This window comes from Amaranthus tricolor, chromosome 4 (assembly GCF_026212465.1).
Source record: "Amaranthus tricolor cultivar Red isolate AtriRed21 chromosome 4, ASM2621246v1, whole genome shotgun sequence".
Classification (NCBI taxonomy): domain Eukaryota; kingdom Viridiplantae; phylum Streptophyta; class Magnoliopsida; order Caryophyllales; family Amaranthaceae; genus Amaranthus; species Amaranthus tricolor.
Genome location: NC_080050.1, coordinates 7,601,930 through 7,623,940, shown reverse-complemented (window position 1 = coordinate 7,623,940; position 22,011 = coordinate 7,601,930). Strand labels below are relative to the sequence as shown.

General features: G+C 33.0%; 2 protein-coding genes across 2 annotated transcripts; both read right to left on the bottom strand.

Annotated features, from left to right (window-relative positions):
- Positions 1-89: 89 nt before the first annotated feature.
- LOC130810595 (protein-tyrosine-phosphatase PTP1) lies at positions 90-7,542 on the bottom strand. Its single transcript, XM_057676712.1, has 8 exons — positions 7,022-7,542; positions 5,203-5,299; positions 5,000-5,082; positions 4,583-4,720; positions 3,740-3,874; positions 919-1,067; positions 699-840; positions 90-528 (listed from the first exon to the last, which is right to left on the bottom strand). Exons 1-8 carry the CDS (start codon positions 7,226-7,228, stop codon positions 445-447), a joined length of 1,035 nt encoding a protein of 344 aa, XP_057532695.1. The 5' UTR covers positions 7,229-7,542; the 3' UTR covers positions 90-444.
- A 4,862-nt stretch (positions 7,543-12,404) lies between these two features.
- Positions 12,405-19,260, bottom strand: LOC130810229 (nitrate regulatory gene2 protein-like). The gene is made up of 4 exons (XM_057676207.1): positions 17,702-19,260; positions 17,114-17,298; positions 15,578-15,801; positions 12,405-13,489 (listed from the first exon to the last, which is right to left on the bottom strand). Exons 1-4 carry the CDS (start codon positions 18,984-18,986, stop codon positions 12,703-12,705), a joined length of 2,481 nt encoding a protein of 826 aa, XP_057532190.1. The 5' UTR covers positions 18,987-19,260; the 3' UTR covers positions 12,405-12,702.
- Between the last annotated feature and the right edge of the window lie 2,751 nt (positions 19,261-22,011).

Below are 22,011 nucleotides of genomic sequence, written 5' to 3'. Positions count from 1 at the left end.
GGTTGATCCTTTAGACATAAAAATGAACCTAAATTTCCAGATAAAACTGAATCTTCCATTAGTATATACGAATAACACGAATTTCCAGATTGAGTCCACACCAACGATAAAACTGAACCTAAATTTTCAGATGCGCATTCGTTTTCAAATATGAATATTCCATTAGTATATACGAAGAACCGGAAACCAGAAATGAGGAGCAGAGCAGTAATAACTAATAAGGCCCTGCTAATTACAGAATTTATCATTCTATCTTTCTGTATTCCTTGAAAAGTCACTACTCAGCTTTTGCTGCAGCAACGAAACTACATAATCGCAGCCCAAAACCCGTTTCTACAGAATCGGCAATAACTCTAATTTACAGTATTTACTCAAAATATGTATGGCATGAACCAAACGTTTATTACAGATTATGAGAACGGGATGAGTTAGTAACGTATACCATCAAGCACTTTTCTCGGGTTTATACGTTGAGATGAGCTCCTCCAATTCATCAATCACAACCTTGTAGCAGTAAAAATATTGATCCTGGATACATGAAACATACATTAACATATAGCAAGTTCGAATATAGACGTAGGATTCACTTCATGATTACTCCATAAACGAATATTACTCTCGCAACAATGTGTTATATATTTTAGACTACTTTGGAACCCTCATAATCGCTCAACCATAAGAAGAGAGCAAAAGCGTACCAGTGTTTGAACCATTCCGACTCTCTGGGATCTGAAAACTTTGAGAGTATTGACAAAATCTAAAGCAGACATGTCTCCAGCAAGAATTCTTTGGATTGCATCATGTATGATGCAGTATGTTCCGGTACGGCCAATTCCAGCACTGGGAACCAAAACAGGACGTGTGAAAGGTTAATAGTTCATATATTCACAGAAACTAAACAGTAACAACCAACTGTACCTGCAGTGCACCACTATGGGGCCTACACCAGGTGGTAGATGATACGTTCTTTTGAAAATCTCTCGAACAGCAACGGAGTCCCTGGGTACACCATGATCTGGCCACTCTGGATACTGAATGTGTAAAACAGACAGTGCTGGATCTTCTGACTGCAATAACAATGACCCATTTGAACATGAGAGTTATGCACCATCTCATCAAGCACACAAGTATTAATAGAGAACATGATAATATATGAGAGTATGTCAATAACCAAGTACTCGTACGGCCCGTTTTATTGTTGATACTAAATGGTGGTAATAAAAAAGATTGGTGGTGTAAATTTTTATGAAAATATAAAATGCCTTTTTTATTTGGCAATTCACTTCTATTGTCCCATTTCCATTTTAAGACATACATTTTTAGGTGGTCCCCTTATTTTCTTAATATTAAAAATACCCGATATTGCACAGGGAACAACTAAATTGAATTGGAGGAAGTATATGTTCTGAAATAGATTATTAAGCTTTTAAACAAAACCGCCCTTTTCCTACAAAAAGCTCACGCATACACCATGCGCTTTTTTAGATCTTTACAACGCAGGAAACATAGTTTGTATTTTGAAACCCTTTCCAACACGGCTAATGTGATGCGATACCTCTTTCAAATCATTTACTTTGAATACCTCTCTTTCAAATCATTTACTTTGAATTATAGTCAAACTTTCAATGTTCCATTAATTGTACTCAAGGTACCATTCAAAATTTGTACTATTCTTAAGCTATAACTTAGTTTTGTTATTATTATTATTATCTCTATTATTACTTTCTTTGACTATCATTGTTATAGCATGATTTCCAAAGTTAATTCAATTATTTCCATAGTCATGTTTAATAGTGGATTGCTAGATTGATTTAGGCTAATTTGGTGTTAATTAAAATCCAATCTCTATTTTAACACGACATTTTTTTGTGTTCAACCAACTAAGCATGTTCATTTGTTAATCAACATTGCAGGCGAAAGCTCTAATAGCTTCAGAGACTGTTTGTGGGATTGAATAGCGGGAGTTCAATTCTCTGATATTATGAATATATGCATGTCTACCCTTGGTTGATTAATTCCAGGCATTTTCTGCAACCATAATAGCTATTCGCATCGTAGATAACATTGCAGATGGCGTCAATTGAGAACTTCGCAATGCCAATTGTTAAATTGAAAAAATTCCATTTTATCATAGCAATTCAAGCTTTTTTAGAAAATATATATAAATAAAGGCTTGTAATAGACCTTTCAAAACTTAATACACTTTTACAAAAATAATAGTGGCTAAAATGTTAGAATAACGACTTGTAATGGCTAATACTTCATGATTTTAAATCATGGATACATAGCAGAACTTTTGTTTTCGGGAAGCTCAACAATAACGCTCGTTAGGTAACATAATGAACTCATTTTTATTCCATGATTAGCATTATACAACCCTGATTCATTAACTTATCCTACTGCATTTGTTTAAAAGGTGGTTAATAAAAGGTGGTTAGGAACTCTTTGATTGAGGGCTGAAACTAAGGGTATTAAGCATAAATATTTACTTTGGATTATTTGAATCCAATTTGATAATAACGGATCCGGAATTGGATCGAATGTTTTTTAATCCAAATATCCCGTATCCAAATTTATATATATATATATATATATATATATATATATATATATATATATATATATATATATATATATATATATATATATATTGGATCTTATGAAAACCAATTAAAGTGGTGAAAACTGAAAACATGGTGCACATAAAAGCCTAAATGGTGTATATATTCTTGTGGCAATTTTGTAAATAATTAGACATTTTCTAAATGGTATACATACATGCTTAAAAGGTATACATATTCAAATGGTAGTTTTGAAGATAATATGAACTTTTTCCTTCACAAATATTTGTACACCTTATACGATAATATATACACCTTTTGCAAAAATATGTATATTTCAATCTGATTTTCAGTTTTCACCACTTTAGTTGTTTTCACCTGATTCTGTGCTTATATATATATATATATATATATATATATATATAGATACACACACACAAAAAAAGAGTCAAGAAAACCCTAAACTAAAAAAATTTTAAGTGTTGCTTTTACCTTCATCATGAACCCTAAACTCTTAAACACATACCTTCATAACAATGTATGATAAATCTAACCTTCATCCTCATTCTTCTCTGAATCGTTAAAGTCCATCATCAATTCAGTGAGTAAATTTTTTTGTTTTGTTTGTTTGCCATTTTAGAGTCTTTCCTTCATCCTTATTCATTCTCTCAAATTAGAATGAAAGATTTTAGCTTTAAAATTTTTATCAGCTTGTTTCATGCTAATAAGAACAGTGTTTTTTGTCTCACTTTTACCCTTTTTACTTAATTGTGGAAAACTTTATAATATTTGCTAACCTCCTGCAAATGGCAAGTTCTTGGCTAGGTTAGTTACAACTTCCATTTTGTTTTGTTTTACAAGAAATTGTATTGATTTAGCTGTTTTTTTTTTTTGATTGTTTTTTTATGATTTGTTTTTGAAACGATAAAAAATAATTTAGACACAAGAAAGAATTTGGCTTAAACGTTTATGCTTACAAAGCAAAATCAACAAATCAAACAGGATACTGATATTTGATCTGGATAAAAAAATATTCCCGGATTCCAGATATCCATTTAATCCCAATTAGATCCGGTTCACAATTTTCATTAAAACCAGATATCTAGATTTCAGAATCGATCTGGTATCCGGTTTTGAACACACCTAGTTGCAACAGCCCAAGTCAGAAATGACCTTACCTCTGCTTTGTTCACTTCCAACTGACGCAACACTAATGAGCTCTCGGTCGTCTTTGTCCATTTTGTAACAATGGAAATGTTACCAAATTCCCTAGGACCATCCTCGGATTGAAAATAATCACCACATTTCACCATCTGCATGTGAATTTCAAAACCAAATACTCAGCAAATACCAATTATTAGAGTGTGATAGAATTTTATGCCAGTTGATTACAACAAGCACAGGAAGGCAACATACAATACCTAAGCCTTAATACAAAATATGGGGTCAATTACATAAACTAAAATAAATTATTGTGGGAAACTAGACAATATGGGGACGATTACATGAATGGAGTTGAATCAATGCGAACAACCATCGAACGGATATATTGTAGTCAGCACCGATCTTTTGGATTAAAGCTCTAACATTGTTGTATTGTTGTTGTCGAGCAACATGATTGACAGAACTAAAAAGAACCATTGTATATTTCACGGGATAAAGATGGCAAAAAGAAACCATTGGATGATATACCGTCCAGGGTTAAAATTTTCACTTTGATTACATTTTCTTCAGATATTAGATTCTTGTATCAGCATCTAGCAATCTCAGCAGCAATGTACATTTTTCATGTAAATTTGATTGGTACATATAAATTGCTAATGATTACAGAACAATAAACAAAACTTCTTTACAACTTATTTGTTTCTCTCCTAATATGCAAAAGAAATCGTAAAATCAAAGCAATAAAAGCAGGAAACTGGACACGAGCATGAAAAAGGTAACTTCAGTCAATCTTTAGGCTCAGTCAAGAAGACAACTAATGCAACCAACTCATATAACTTGTAGTTAGTATACAGTACCTTGTAATTGTCAACCAACCGTGTCAGCATCACAATTGCGGGGCATCTATACTGAAAAACCATTTCCCAGAAATCTTCAAATGTATGTGGCAACGGACCCTGTGTGGCTATAAACTGAGCAGCACTTTCTGCTGGACTCTACATTTGATATAGAATACAATGGTCAAATAAATAATACAAACTAATATGAGCAACAAATACAATACTCCCTTCGTCCTGAATTTACCGTCTGAAAACAAGCCAACAACAACATTTCTTTACCTCAAGGTCATTAAGTGACTTCTACCTAGGGGGGTTTGGTAAGAAGCAATAAAGTTTTTATAAGAATTAGTAATTTAGAACGTTAAGTAATTAACTAAGAAACTAAGCAAGTCTGTAGCTACTATTCCAGGTTTAAAGTAAAGTGTGCATACTAACCTTTACAAAGCTTCCATTAATGTAACCCTGGGCTGATGGTCTATAGTCCTTACATGAGCTCAAAACAACTCTGGTGCTGTCGACTGAGACAAAAACATGAACACGCAAATTCATCATGTAGATTATTCACAATAAAAATTAAACAGTTAAGAGTCTGAGCTGCAGCTAAAAACTTCCAAAAAATAAACAGGTGGGAATAGTACATGGTAAGACATCCGTGTAGCGATTTTTACTCAAATTTACAGGATCACGTGCCACTGTGCAGAGTCTTCTCATGTCAGATGATCTTATTCTTTTTTCCTGCACGCGAAAAATAGCTAGCTTAAGATCTTAAGATAGAAACTGCAGCAAAAGTTGACTAGTTCTGATAAACAAAAAAGGGGCGAATACATATAAAATAAAATAACCAACAGATTTAAAAGAAAATTGAAAAGTCATTGATTAGAAAACAAAATAATACAAAAACATAAGTTATCCTAACTCTAACGACAATGCCAAAGCCTTTAACTCCAAAAGATTGGGGTCGGCTCATGAGCTACAAAAAAACAAAATTTTCAAAAACCTCGATAATAACCCTTCAATGGATGCCAACACGTTTAGTTTGTTAATATATGCAGAGGGCAGCGCCTGTGATCTGGGAGCGACAGCCTTTTGAGGCTGTGATTCCACACACCACAAACCGAAGGAAAGAAAGAAAAATTCTTATACAATCACCATCAAAAATCATAATCAAATTATATTCTAATGTTCAGTTACAGTCTTCTACAAATAAATCCAGACACGCACAACAGGTAACTCATATAGTCATATTGATAGGACTTGCTACATAAAATCTATGTAACTCGGACTCTCCATTTTGCTTCAAGTACCCGTGTCGGATCCTTGATGCTCGAACATTGGTATGACACTTAGACACTTCATTTTAGGCGTAAAATTGAATATTTAGACGTATCCAACACTTAAACACGTACCAATATCCGACATCAGCACCCGAGTCCAAGTAACATACATAAAACAATCAATGTTTTTGTAAAATTTCACTGTAGTTTCCAAAAACAGAGATGGAAAATCCTATAGCAGTAAGTACAAAAAAACATTCCTTAGTGGACCACACACATACTACATGAGAACATTCCTACACAGTAATCCAACCATCCTTTAAAACCACAACATTATGTAGTAAGCCGCGATGCAATCCAATCCTGAGCATCATTCTAGACAAGTATAGTATGCACCTCTCAAAGGTCTTCTTGAAATTCCATTAACCCTTCTGTAAACTGTCTCAATAACTATGAACACTAAAAGCAGCCTATCATCAATCTCAATCTGGTTCTGGAACTGATCATACAACACCAGAACCAATAAAGCAAGAAGCACTCCAATATAGACATATGTGATAAAGCAACCATCTGAAGAAGAATCCTCAAATACACACAAACAGAAATCTCATAATTCTCTATCAAAACTCCTAATTTATTTCTCTTTGATCAACTTCAGTAGATCTCACCCGATCTTCCAACCCAATAAAGCAACCAAAATTGACTCATAATTCTATATCAACATCTCCAAACAAAAACTCTTAATTTCTTCCTCAGAAAGTATAAACCAATTCATCGAGCTCCCGTCATGTCGTGGTGGGATCTTTCTCTTCAAGCCACAGTTTTTTAACCCTAGGTCTGATTCATAATACTCGTAGGATAGAATATGGGATGTAGTATATATGGACCATAGTGTAAGTTATTTGGCCTTAGGTCTGATTCATGATACTTAACAGTTCTGTCTACAATCATCTTTATTAAATTGATAATTTTTTTCTCCTTGGGTTTACTGTTGGATCCAACACATTATTATGGTTTACCATTTTGTCTACAATCATCTTTATTAAATCTTTTATAGCACAATCTTTATCAATACAATGATTGCACTGCAGAATTCAAGAAACAATCAAAACCCCGTTTCATTTAATTAAGAAAATTGTCCATTTTGCAAAGAAAACTATAGAAGGTAAAAAAAAAAAAATACCTCGAGAGAATCAAATTCGCGTTGAATGATAAGAGGGTCTTCCCATTTGTTCCGGAGAAAGTCGAGAGCACGAGAACAATACTGAAATTGATCAGAGGAGAGAGAAAAGTGTGGTGTATGTTGTGGAGAATTGAAGGTTCGAGAAGGGTCTGGAAGAGGGGATGAAGAAGACACTGAAAGTGAAGCTGGTTTCCGAGAAGCAGCCATTTTTGGCTTCCGGGAAAAAAAATGACAAGAATTGCAGTTTCCTATTGTTAAGAATGAGAAGAGATGCAGAAAAGATAGACGGAAAATATATAGCTTTATATATGGAAGAACTATATAACCATTGTGGCCTGGTCTTCAGCGAGACGATCTCCAAAGTGATTTTTATTTTCATATTTTGTACAAGATTGGGTTATTTATTAATCTATATATATATATAAGGCGTATTTCTCGGTGAAATTGTCTTATATTACTAATAGAAAATATAATTGCACATTATTTTAATTTCAAAATATCAATCAAGATAACTTCATTGATATAATAATAATCTTGGAAATATAATTATTTTATCTTGTAACTATTTATAGATAATATTACAATAATCTTTAGTTTTAGTATTTATATTATTCTATGCAATATTTTAAATATTTCTTTTCCAGTATAAATATAATGTAATGTTATGATTAATATTAACAATCATTTAAAACACTTCTCTAAACTTCCATAAATTTTCTACATAGTATCAAGAGCTTTGATCTTTTTTCACTCTTCTCATAACGGTCTAACACTCTCAACTTAACCATTTCCTCTTAAACACAAAAAAAAAAGATTATTCAAACCCTTATATCACCCATCAATGGTGGTAGTGTTAATCTCACTTTCAAACCAACTATCAATTCTTTTTGGCTTCCTCTCTAAACTCCATGGCTACATCATCAAAATCGTTGTCAACATTGACAAATGATGGTGTCCATACAATAATTTTTTTCATTACCTAAATTGATAGTTCAACAATTCAATGCCCATTCTTGATGGAATTAGTTTAAATTATGATTCTAAACCAAGACTAAAACCAAGTTTTATTTCATAAAACTCATATTTGTTTCTCTTTTCCATTGGTTCAAACTCTATTATACTCAAACCCTCAACTTTTGAATTGAGCAAGTATAAAGAAACCAAACAACAACAAAAATCCTTTACTTTCTTTCGTGATGAAGAAATTCTAGTGATTTTATACATCATTTCAATAACCTTTCTTCATAACCACACGATATCACCACATTTCTCATTGTGAAATTTATTTTTTTTATATAACCATCATCAAACCTTCCAAATCCAAGTGCTCTTTCACCAACAACCTCCACAAAACACGTCATGACAAACTCTCTTCACTAACTATATTCGTGATCATTATCGCTTATTCTTCAAGATCATACTTTCCATTTCAGACGTTCATCTTGAGGGGGAATAATAGAGAATATAATTGCACATCATTTTAATCTCAACATATCAATCAAGATAACTCTTGATATGATGATAATCTTAGGAATATAATTATTTTATCTTGTAACTATTTCTAGATAACATTGCATGTAACCTTTATTTTTAGTATTTATATTATTCTATGTAATATTTTAGATATTTCTTTTCTAGTATAAATACAATGTAATGTTATGATTAATATTAACAATCATTATAAACACTTCTCTAAACTCTCATAAACTCTACAATATTAACTAGCAGGTCTTGCGAGAGAACGTTTTTGAAAGAGGACCCTCACAAGCGGCCCATTACGTAAAATACAAAAAAAAAGATCTAAATGCAATTTTATGCACACGTTTCAGAAAACGACAATCAATTTTCACGCAAAAAATAATTCAAAAAGATTTCTCTCAATGAAAATTACCTTCATTCAATCTACTACAACTTGAATTCGCAATACACAACTAAAACACGAAAAAACAAATCAAAACATCGAGGATTAGAATGGAAGATTGATGTTGGAATTTGATAATGCAAATAGGACTATTGATGAAGATAGCAATATCATTTGCTTGTAAAAATGTAATTAAAATATCTATTTTTTATGTGAAAACATCTATTATAACTATAAAAAATAACAACTTATAGTGTTACAAGATCCCTGAAAATACCTAGTTCATTAAGAACACCAATTACTTTAAGAAAAACACCTATTATATTTAGTTCAAATGCCTACAACTAATGAATTGTCTACCTTATTATGCAAACTGAAAATACCTTCTTCATAGTATAGTTAGTAAAAACACATACTCTATCTAGTTCGAATGCCTACTATAACTAGTTCAAGTGCTTGCTATAATTAGTTTTAATGTCTACTTTAACTATTAAAAATGTCAATTTTTGTATGTCAAAATACTTACTTTAGTCTGCAAAAACATCTACATTTATACGCAAAAACACTTACTATAACCATTTCAAATGTCTACTCTAGTTATTTAAAATGCCTATTTCTATATCAAAAAACACATACTTCAATATGCAAAAATACGTGCTCTATTATACAAAAACATTACTTCCATATACAAAACACCTATAACAATAAAAAATGCGTACTTTAGTATGCAATAATACCTACTATAGCTAGTTTAAATTTCTACCTTGACTATTCAAAATGCATATTTTGTTAAAAAAACAAAACATGCTTCAGCGTTTGCAAAAACATCTACAATAATTATTTTAAATGACCACTATAACTTTTTCAAATGCCTACTACAATATGCAAAAATACCTACTAGAACTAGTTTAATTATTTGCTATAACTAGTGGTCAATTTTAAATGTCTACTTAAACTATTTAAATACTTACTTTAGCATGTAAAAAAACTGCTTCATTATGCAAAAGCATCTACTTGTATATGCAAAAACACCTACTATAACCATTTTAAATGCATACTTTAAATATTAAAAACGCCTACTTTCATAAGAAAATACGCCTACTTCAGTTTGCAAAAATACCTACTATGGTATGCTAAAAATACCTATTTTGATATACAAATATATCTACTATAACTATCAAAATACATATTGTTTATGGTGTTTTTAGGGTATGTCAAGTAGGTATTTAAAAACGCTCTCACAATTGTAAAAATAAAGTTTCAAATTGTTCTAGGTTTGACAATGAAAAAAGTCCTTAAAATAAAACTCTAATTGAATCATAACTTAATTTTTTTCTTAATTTAATGGTGAAAATTAAAATTGAAGAAGAATAAATAATTTCATGCACAATAAGGATAGGAGTCATGGATGATATAATGAAGAAGGATGATAATTAGGGATGTTTGCTGAAGAAGAGGACGGAAAAGAGAAACTCGTGTTTTTTCAAATTTTGAATTTCATTTTTGTAATAAAAATATTGAGCTGCCCAAAAAAAAGTGTTCTCTCAAAGAGATCATTTTTTTAAAGAATTTGTATATAACAAATTAACAATGTGTGGGGAACAATTGGCCTTTAGGTTCGGCCCATACATTCTCTTTGAACTTTTTTTAGTGGTTATTCTCTTTGAACTTATTTATTCTTATCTTATCTTATCATTAAAAATATGGGTAAAATACAGAATGTTTGTTTTGTAAAATATACTATTGTATTCTTTTTAGAGTTTTTGATTTACTTGTGTATAAAAAATATATAAAAAATTTATATAAATAAAATTTATATTTAAATGAATTAAATAATATTTCACTGGACTATATTATAATTTATAAATTTAAAATAAAATATAAACTAAACATCATCGATAATTAGTACCAAATACTCCTAGTAAATAGAAAGTCTAAAAGAAATGGAGGGAGTAAATTTGGTAAAATATACCCAACATTGATTGAAAACAGTGGGTTTTACTTGTATTAGACTCTTAGCTTGAAACATAAAAAGTTGCAAATTTGATCCATATTTTGATAGATCTTTTTCTTTTTAGTCTATCTTATTCCATTTACTATATTTTTATTTTTAGCTACAATTTGTACTCATTTTGTAATTCTCATCCACTTTAGCATGAAATATCAATTTATTTATTTTATTAAAATTTTCACAACCATTAGTAATGAGACAATTTACATTGGAGACAAGGGAGTACTTGAACTTTTACACGAGTATTTGTGCTTTTATGTTTTTGACTCCCTTTTAAAGAGTAATCTTAAAAGAGGTGAATGAAATAGGAGTATGAAACAGAGCCGTCTTGAAAAATTTAAGAGTTTTGTGCAGAATTTTGTTTTGTGTCTTATTTATAGTACGTATATTTATTTTATTAATAATTTTAACATATTTTTTTATACTTAGCATATTTCTTTTTTTAATTAACTTTTCATATAAGGGAAAAAAAGAGATTATATACAGCCGATGACTTTACACACTCTCCAAAAACCTCTGTGTATGGAGTCTGGGAGCATGCTATACAATAAAAAAATAATAAAAAAAAATTGCATAGACCACCAAAGTGTGGAAGTAAAGATTACTCCAAAAATTAATCCTACTTCATTCTAAAATACTTCCTCCATTAGAATTATAAAATTTGAAACATCCTAACTCCGCTGGCCCACTCATTTTATATCATTTATCATCGTAGTTCAAAATAATGTAAAATGAGTGAGACGAGACCAAAGAATAATATGTACCACATACATGTGCTGTTATAGTGTTCTTTAACCTGACCCTCAAAATAGTAGAGTACTCTATTCCAAAACATTTTAGACTTTTGCCCTTTTGTTTTGACACTCCTGCAGAATGCAGATCCTTGCTTCCCTTGCTTTTCACTATCTTTGGGTCTTACTATCTGTGGACTCACCAGATCCTTCAACAAATCAACATTATCTCATCACACCAAACATACTTTCACCTCATGTATATCCGTTCCATTATACTTTCAACTGTTTTATTGACATTTCTCAATTCAATATTATAATTATTTCAAAACAGAGGTAATATAAAAGACCCAATTAGTTGATAACGTCTTCAACTTTTGTTTTAAACCCGGGATTCGCATATCTACCATATGCAGACCTAACAATGAGAGTTTGATACCATGCTTTGCATCCTAATGCTACATTGTACTGGTACATGAACAAGAGATAGATTATTATTCTCGATAATACTTTCTCTGTTTCATATTTTTCGGATTATTTATACTTCATCTAGAGTTATACATAACTAAAAATTATAAAAAAATTAATATTAAGAAAATATACGACAAGATGAATAAAACATGAACCACATAACTATGTTTCCTTTATCATATAATAACCGAAATATGTAAATTACTATTAAATGATGAATAGTACAAAAGCTAATTTGGTGCAAGTACAGAGGAAGTACAAAAAGTAATAAGGCGAAAAATCATCAAACCAAAATGTGAGCAAGATGTATAAATGATTAGGAGTAGTTGGACATTTATTGATATTAAAATATTGAATCATGTAAATTCACAGAAAACAGACATAATGTAAGCAGTTTTCTGTACACAGGGTAATTCCAACCCCTGAACCAATATAAAGATGAACTTTCAAAATTCCACATATCTACAATAGAGTACATACCAACAAAACCCAGAAGAGACCACAGCCAAAAATTCCCAGCCCTCTCTAAGCTAGCTTATCTTAAATCCAAAAAAAAAATGCAAATCCCCCAAAAAAGACAAAAAAGCGCGATTTACTACTTTTTGAATTATTTTATTGCGTATGAACGCGTACACACTACCTCCAGCGCCTCCATGAATAACATCGAGAAGCTTGTCAAAGACTGAAAAACTCCCGGTAAGCCTGTTTGCAGGTTGTTCAATGTCATTGCTCTAGTTACCTCCACTGCTTTAGTATGTTTCATCATCTCGTCTTCTACTCGCCTTTGGCAAGCTTGGAGCTCAAGTTTTTTCTCGGCCAATGGATCACATGCGTCAAGTACTTGTCCACTGTCGGTTCCACTGTGCGGAAAACCAATGCCTACCGTAGAATAAGAGTTGTAATACTTCTTCTCGATGTTTCTAAGAGCGGAAGCTTTCTTCTCGAGCTCTTTTGATATTGTTTCTGTTCTCTTTTGGATTTTGAATTCCTCGGTTTGCTTCAAAGATATCACGTGGACTACATTGACAAAACTTTTGATGGCTTCGGATGTGACGGTATCAGGAAGGCGGTCGAGGGCGTTCTTCCACTCGTCGAAAAAGGGATATGCATCTGAGGCCTCCGGTATCATGTTTGTGGATTCGTTTTCAACTGGAAGAAGGGTGAGCTTGAACCAACCATGAAGAGAGCGGACGAAGTCCCGTTGGAATTTGATTAGGCGACAGAAACTGGAGTGCCAGGCAGAGACGGCAGATTCCAGGTCTCGAGTTGCTTGTCGATGAAGTTCAGAGGTTTGTTCCCCTTTAACTTGACGGTTTATGAGACCACGTACTTGCTGCACAATTTGGTTCTGAACTTCATGGACCTGATTCATTGATCTCCACATGTACATCATCCTGCATTAAGCAGAATAAAGTCATCTCAGCATAACAATCTAAGATCAGAGTTCAGACCATTTTTAATGAAGAACAGGGGTAGCAAAAACTTAGACCAAAACATGAAGACAATATCAAGTATAGGGGTGTTCAATGAGTCGGGCCTCCATTTTGAGCCCTTATCCGACCCGTTTTAGAAGGGCTTTGTAAGGGCCGGGCCAAAAACTGGCTCTACTATGACTAAAATGAAGCAGGCTATAAAAGGGCTCAATAAGGGTCGAAAACGGGCCTTTGCAAAATTATATAATGAATGTATAATTTAAATATTATAAATGAAAATGTCAATGAGAATTATTAATATTTTTTTCAATTTAATTATTATAAATGATAATTTAATTGTTATAAATTGAAAAATGGGCATTAAAATAGTTGTTAGTAATAAAAACGGTCCGGGTTGGGCTGAGCAAGGCTTTCAAAACCCAGCCCATTTAAAGCCCATATTAAGTTTAAAGGACCTTATCCAACGTGGCCCATATTTAATTAAGCCCAGCTCGGCCTTTATCCGGCCTTTTGAACACCCCTAATCAAGTAGTACATCTTACAAACGACAAAAAGCACCATTAAACAAAAATAAAAATCCATAGTACGTTAGTTGCCAGTTGGACATGGTGCAAGTCAAATCAACACAGAGAAATTGATGCTACGTTATTCAATAGAGCAAAATATTTTAAAGTGATACTCAAAATGGACCAAATTACCATACATGTTCGACCAAAGGACACAGCAGGGTCAAACTCATGTGAGTGGCTAATACGACAGGCTGGTCCTTAATATTATAAAATCAGTTTGCATAAAACATTGATCAGTTAAAAAAGCATCTCAGAACAATTCTGAAAAATGAAGGATAGAGATTATGGTAGATGATCAACTGATTAACATTAATTAAATCTAGATTGTGCAGTAACTGTTGGTAGGGCCTGTATTAATATGAAATATTAAAACAGGAGCAGTACCAAATACAATAGGAAGCAACCCAATCACCTCAACAACATCAAATCGTTGCTGGATTGAGAAGAAAAACACAAGGTGGTGGGTCCAGTCACAATTAAAGAAAAATCCACCAAATTCAACAACATTAATCATATTAAATTAGACTATAGACAAAAGCCCTAAATGGCCATTTCAAGAAGGTTGTAAAAGCTTAATGACGGCCCAAATGAACCAGGAAACCCATACCTACAAGAGAATTGCAAGTTGCAAAAGAACGCAAAAAAAGTGTCTCGAGTATCATACTCATGTCCGAGTGTCGAGGATCCGACAAGGGCACATGAGGCAAAATTAAGAGTCTGAGTGACATAGACCAAGATTACATACTTCATTTGAAAGGAAACGAGAATAAATTGTAGATGATATATAAATGTTGGCCACAAATCAGTATCAGAGTTCGACATGCAATAAAAGAGAAGAACGGTATGGGTGAGTCTCAGCTCTATCACTTTAAAGTGTTCAAAGATTTGGTTCCAACTTTTTGAAAGGGGATCTATCTTCTCTATTTTGTTACTCAAACTACCCAAGGAATGCAAGTTCAACTAGTATTATTAATAATACAGGTGTTTGAAGTTGTAAGGCTCAGAAGTTAAGATGGAGGCTTTTTATCATTGGCAGGTAAATTATGGATATGAAAGGGGTGAATCCAAGAGGGTGCAAAAAATGATTACAGAAAAACTGTTTCAATGAATTTGAGAGACAAGAGACAATCCCTAATTTGATCAGCCCATTATCAACTTTGAGTTTATTAAGCTTTAATGGGCTAGGTCTGAGAGACTAGTAAATTCGCATGTCTCAATTCGAGATTCGCTCAAAATGGACCAAATATAGCCCAAAACCGACCAAAAACCGCCTTTTTCGATTCGCGATTCGCAGAGAGATTAGCGAATCATGAGACACTGAGACGTCTCTCAGGAGATTGGCTGAAGCAGGTAAGGTGCATTAAGCATATAATTAGTTAAATCAGTAGATTTATATACAATACAACATCTGCGTTGGATGAAAAAGCCATCAAGTATAACAAACCAAAGCAGATTCAATAGTCAATCAAGTAATGCTTACCCATGACAAATTTCTACGAGCTGTGGAATTAGATCACTGTCCCGGGTGCCAACAATTGCAGATGATGTAGTATTGACAGCTTGGGAAGTAACAATAATTAGAGACTGTAGCTTCTTAATTGAAGCTTTTGTTTTGTCCAACTTAATTTCATCTTCACCTTTGTATTCCTGACTTTGAAGCGTTGCCAACTTCTTCTCATGCTCTATCTTGACACCTTCTCTAGCCTGCAAAACATTCACAAGAACAATCAACATCACATTCAAACCTTATAACAGCATTCTGTAACTGAATTCCTTTAGTGGCTGTGTATGTAATAAAATACAACCTCATCTCATCATTTAAGATACAAACAGTGGCTTGATTCTCAAAATTACAAAATCAGGTTTCTACTAGAATCACTCAGATATTAAAACCAATTGCAAATATATATTAAGAAATTAAAATCATGTTAACGTATTAATTGAGATCATAGTTAACCACAGCAAGCAAGCGCTGACATGTGAACAATGACAAAATTCAAGCATAATGCAGGTTTAATAAGGATAAAGTAGCAGCGTAAACTTTTATAAGGATAGTTAGATGTAGTCTCTTGTGCAATTAGGAGTAGTTCAAAATCATGACTCCGCTTAATTCTCTTGCTATGTCAAGTAAAGAAGTCATAGTCTTGGCTCACCCTGACTTCCCTTGTTGAATCTTAAGGTGAAGGATAGTTACAGAAGCCCATCGCCGTAAAGGTTCAAGCAAAATCAAGCAGAGAATGAAGCAAAAGAAAATCAAGACATTAATGCCCGTTTGATAGGTGGTAATAAATGGTGGTAATGGAAATGAAAACTAGTTTAATTTTAGTTGAAAAATCTCTTGGCTACCTTGATGCTCATGCTTGTCTAACTCCAATCATCTCATTTTCTTTATAAAATTTACTCCCATGCATTACCATTGAGAAAGATGGTATTAGATGGTAAAGAAAATTTGTAAACAAAAAAATTTTTGTGATCAAAGTTTCATCACCATAGAAATGAAAATGAAATGGAGCTTCTGATCACCATAGAAATGAAAATGAAATGGAGCTTCTGATGAAATTTTACACTATTAATCATTTCCATTACCACCATTTAATATCACCAACCACAATGGCCGTAATGGTAAAACAACCAGAATTAAGGCCTGGGACTGTCAAATTGAAACTGAAGGGAGCAATAACATTTAGGGGGGTGTCTCCAAACTGGAAAGAAAAAGGTCTGATTTACAACCCCTCCACCCAAAAGAGAAAGGAACAGCAAGACAATTAGCTAAGATCAGAAAACACATACTTTTAAAAAAGGTAGGGTCCCAAGTGTCAGCATCAAAAGCAAGTGGCCATGTTAAACCATTAACTCTATCAATCAAGGATCCACACAAGAAAGCGCAATACAGAACAAGAAAGAAGAAAAACTTCACCTTAGTGAAGCTTTATCAAAAAAGCAAGAAAGAAAGGCAAAGATAAAGGTAGATGTACTATTCTTGATCAACAAAGCGAATTTTTAGGGTAACAATGACCTTGACTTCTTGATAAAGCTTCTTCTCCCATGCTAGAAGGCGCTCTAATGTTGAACAAAGACTCTTAGAACCTCCCACTGCATCCAAAGCACTTGTATCAAGCCGATACTTCACCGCCAATGGAGGCTTCGAAGTCCAACTTGAGCTCAAGCTACTCAACACCCCACTTGAATGATATACAGTTTCTGCAACACCCAACAACTTCAGATCAAAAAAAGTAAAAAAAACACCCAAATCCGTAAAACTTGAACTGATCAAATTCAACAATGTCACCAGATATTACCATTATTGGCATCCAAACCATAAACAGTCTCAATCAAAAACTAAAGAATTAACCCAAATACTACTGAAGCACTCATTATCATCAAGGTTATATTAATTATCCTAAATTCTTGAATTCCAATAAAATCATCATATATCAATCTACAGTAACAGTTATGGAGTATGATTCAAACGTATCCAACCTTCAACCATTCATATCCATTCAAAATCACAACAATTGCATAATTATAAATGTGAATCGACAAAAACCGAAATGTAAATCGACAAAAAAACATAAAGATGCAAATAAAATTGAGAAAAACATACTTTTTAACTGTCTAAAACTCCGATCAAGCTGAGCTCTACCAGTTTCCAACATCTCAGAAACATTATCACCAGCATCAGCAGCTTTATCAAAGTAATCCTTAAGTGAACTCACAATCTCCTGAAGATCTTTATGCCTTACAACAATCCACATTTCATCAGTCCCACAAACCTCTCTTCCACCAGCACCACTACCATTATTCTTCCACCTCCTTGACGAAGAACTGGAAGCTCCATCCTCAGACCTTTCTTCCACCTTCTTCAAAGTCGGACCCGATTCACTCCTAATCGATGAAGACCCAAAATGTGACCGGGTTCGAAGCTCTGAAATCTCTGATCTTGAGTCCCTCTCATCATCCCCATCAAGATCTTCTTCCTCATCATCATCTTTAGTATGATTAATATCTTCATCAGACTCAGAAGTTGTACTACTGTAATGATCACCCCATTCACTACAGTGAACTTCTTCTCTTTCACTCTCTCCTCCTCGTTCTCTCTCATCCTCATCAAAACCCCCATTTTTATCATGATGGGAAAAATCATTTTTGGTAGATTGATGAAAAAATTCAGAAGCAGGTGGGGAAGGAGGAGGGTAAAAATTATCCCAATTCCAAACCGAAGAAGCTTGAGAAGGAGTAGTAGCATAATTAGAATTAGGGATTCCCACATAAGTAGTTTCACCTAAAAAATCAAATGCAGTTGATTTAGGTGTAGATGATGAAACACTCGAATCAGACAAAATATGCGGCAATTTCGGACCAACCTTTTTCACCCTGATTTTCTCAACAACATCATTACTAATGTTACCCATATACTTGTTCCCCGATTTAACACTCGAATCAGACAAAATATGCGGCAATTTCGAGCTAGCAATCGTCGGAGAAAACGGCGGTGGCGCTGTTTTGATCGGCGGAGGAGGTTTGAATGATGAAGTAGTAGAAATCGAAGAAGGTGATTTAGGGTTTTTCTCGAATTGATTGTAATTGATAAAAGGGGATTTAGAGTTTGTTTCGAATTGATTGGTATCAACAAAAGAAGATTTAGGGTTTTTTTGAAATTGATTGTTATTGATAAGAACAGAGGGAGTAGAAGGAGAAACGATTAAGAGAGGTTCACCGGCGGCGAAATCTGAAAGAGCAACACCGGTGACGCGAAGAGAACGGCAATAGTCGGCGTGAGCAGCGGCTAAGTGGTGGCGCGCGAAAACGGCGTCTTTCATCAAACGGCGACGTTCTTTGCAGCGGCGAACAGTGTCTTCATTGTCGAGTTTGGAAGCTGTGCAACCCATTATGGGAAAATGGGTTTAGAGAGAGAAAACTGTCGGGTTGTAGAGTTAGAAAAGGAAGAAATTGGGGAGCTTTAATGGCTGCCAACTGATTTCATGGTGGTAGAGAGAGAAAGAAAGTGAGAAAAGACGGTTGGTTTTGGATGTTTGTTGAAAATGGTAGGAAGAAGAGAAAAATGGAGTAGAGCAGCAGACTGTAAGTAGACTCTGTAGAGTGTTGAGAGTAGAGACCAAGAGTAAACACTCTTTTGCTTGCTAATAAGATAAGTATGCAATTTTTTCTTGTAATTAAATAAATAAATAAATAAAAGTATTAGGAATTTATAGCTCAAAAATAAAGTCAAGATTGTTTTAATTTTTCAGCTCAAAAACAAAATAATAATAAAGTTAATAAGTCAAAGCTCAAGAAAAGAAAATGATAATTTTGATACGGGATTTATAGCGTGCAAGTTGTTATGGGTCGTGTCTAAGCTTGCTAAATTTTATCTTTTGATACAAAACAATTGTTGAACCTAGAGAAAAGAAAACCAAAGATTTGCTTATTTGTATGGCTTGTTTTAGTCCCAGTGATGGATTCTCATCTTTTGATACAAAACAATTGTTGAACCTTGCTAAATTTTATCCAAATGAGTTTCCAAATGAAGATTTGATATTCTTTGAGGAACCGCTTATAAGTTACATTGATGATGTTAGAAATGACGAGTGATTCTTGGATGTGAAGACTCTTAACGAACTTTCTTTAACACTTGTTGAGACAAGGAAGCATGAAACTCATTCAGATGTTTACAAGCTATTGAAGCTTGTATTGCTTCTTCCAGTGACGACAGCAAGTGTCGAAAGATCATTTTCCGGGATGAATCATATAAAAAGTAAAGTGCGAAACAGCATGGGAGAACAGTTGTTGAATGATTGCATGATTTCCTTTTTAGAGAAGGATTTGTTTCTCAATGTTAGTAATGATGCTATAGTACATCGATTCCAAAATATGAAAACTAGGCGAGAACAATTGTAGTTTGTTCGTTACTTTATTTTCATTTTGTTGGTCTACGTTTTAATTTTAAATTTGAACATTTGCAGTTTGTTCGTTACCTTTTTATATTAATTTGCCGAAACAAAAAATATTTTAGTTGTTAATTATACAAACGAAACTTTGTCAAAATTTAGTCCATTCGTTGGTGCCCCAGGGAACTTTAAACCCTGAATCCGCCACTGCCGACTAGTGTGCATCGCTAATAATAATATATTAGACATTTATATTAGGGATAATGTTATCATACTAAAACTTACCCAACTAATAATAAGATATGTATTTCACTGAAAAATGGGTTCATAATTAGTAAAGCAAGCTTTATAAACATTGTAAATAAATGAGATGATGAAGGTGATATTTTTTTTCTCTAATAGAGAAAAATATTTGTATTAAATTTGGTGCATAATAAATTTTGTTGTGCATCTCATTCATCAAACAATTGCTAATTCTAGTATAGGGAACATTTATAACATGAAGAAAGTTTTAATTAAATAGGTTCACCTTAATGATATAATTGCCTATAGATTATTGTTGTTTCCAAATTTTGTTGTGCATCTGTACAAGAAATGCGTTAGTTCAATGCATTAAATGAAATAACAAACATGTGGTAGAGATTGAGAAATGCTTGAAAAAAATCACAAATAGCTGAAATAACCCCTCATCGCCATGAATTACAATTATATTTGGAGCTTGAATACTCCTTAAGAAAAGCTTTAAACCTTTCCATTACCCAAGTGTAGAAAATTGTAGCCTCATCTCTCATTAAGCAAAAAAATACTAAAAGTTGTGATTTTATGGCGTCATACCAACAATTTCACGACCAATTCTTAGTTCTTGGTTTTGTAGGTGGTATCCATCAAGATAATATGAGGCCATATATGCAGAAACTGCACGGATGTAGGATTTGCCATTAGTAAGCTAGTCAATTTCCATCAATATCCATATTTGTTCAAACCAAATAGTTATGTTCGGTTTCTAAATATAGATAGTATTTGTAGGAGATCCACCATCCATGTCATAATGAAGGCGATGTTGCATACCAGTCACACTAAGTTGTTTAACATGATCTAGAATGTCACTTGGAAACCTACTTTAACACGACTATATCTACACTGTAAATTGATGATTGTATCTTGTTTTGTCAACTGGACACTCTCTCACCTTTCATGACCTCTCTCCAAATCTATAACAATATTCAATGATCATAAAAGGACAACCACATGTCTTAGTTGTTGATCTTGGTTGAGCCGCATTATTTAAGTGATGCAGATGGTCTCCAAACCTACCATATCGATGATAGCTTAGATAATGACTCACTGTAGAATGACTCACTATAGAACTTCTTTTGCTTATAAAACACACAAGTGAAATGAAATCAATAGTAATTATTATCTCTTCTGCTCATGCATGCAATTTATCTACGTACTAATTCAAATTGCCTATTCTTGATAAATATCCTACAATAATCTACTTCGAACTATCAAATTCTTTATGATATCTTGTATATATTTTTTCAAAAAAACAGCAAAAATTAAAAGAAGGTGTACAATTGCAAAAATTGTGCAACTTGACGTAGTTTCAGTCACATGTTTTGTGTGATTTGGCTTATGTCAAGTCACACATTTTATGTGAATTGCAACTTTTTTTAAAAATATTACGAAATGTAGCAATATCTTGAAACATTTGTTAATCTCAAGAATTTTGGGGATGAATTCACCATCAATATTTTTTTAATGTTAAGATTGAATTGATAGAGTTTTATTTAACAAGAAGTTAAAAGAAAAGACATAAAAAAAATATTACAAGGCAATTTTAAAATTTTAATAAAAAATAACGACATAATAAAAAAGTTGGTAATGATTATCAATGCCCTTACATTTATTTACAACTATGTGGTCAAAGTTTGGAACTCAACACTCTTACAATACAAGTGACGCTAAAAGAGTGAATCAAGTGAGTAATTATTTACTCCTAATACCTTATAGAATCACTTATCTC

Bases quoted from the DNA above. Each gene is read 5' to 3' on its own strand.
- LOC130810229 (XM_057676207.1), bottom strand. From the start codon at position 18,986: ATGGGTTGCACAGCTTCCAAACTCGACAATGAAGACACTGTTCGCCGC. The intron at 15,802-17,113 runs GTCATTGTTACC...AATGTTTTGCAG, and splicing joins AGCTTTATCAAGAAGTCAAG to GCTAGAGAAGGTGTCAAGAT. The intron at 13,490-15,577 runs GTAAGCATTACT...TGCTTAATGCAG, and splicing joins CTCGTAGAAATTTGTCATGG to GATGATGTACATGTGGAGAT.
- LOC130810595 (XM_057676712.1), bottom strand. From the start codon at position 7,228: ATGGCTGCTTCTCGGAAACCAGCTTCACTTTCAGTGTCTTCTTCATCC. The intron at 3,875-4,582 runs GTACTGTATACT...ATTCACATGCAG, and splicing joins GGTTGGTTGACAATTACAAG to ATGGTGAAATGTGGTGATTA. The intron at 841-918 runs GTACAGTTGGTT...TTTGGTTCCCAG, and splicing joins CCCATAGTGGTGCACTGCAG to TGCTGGAATTGGCCGTACCG.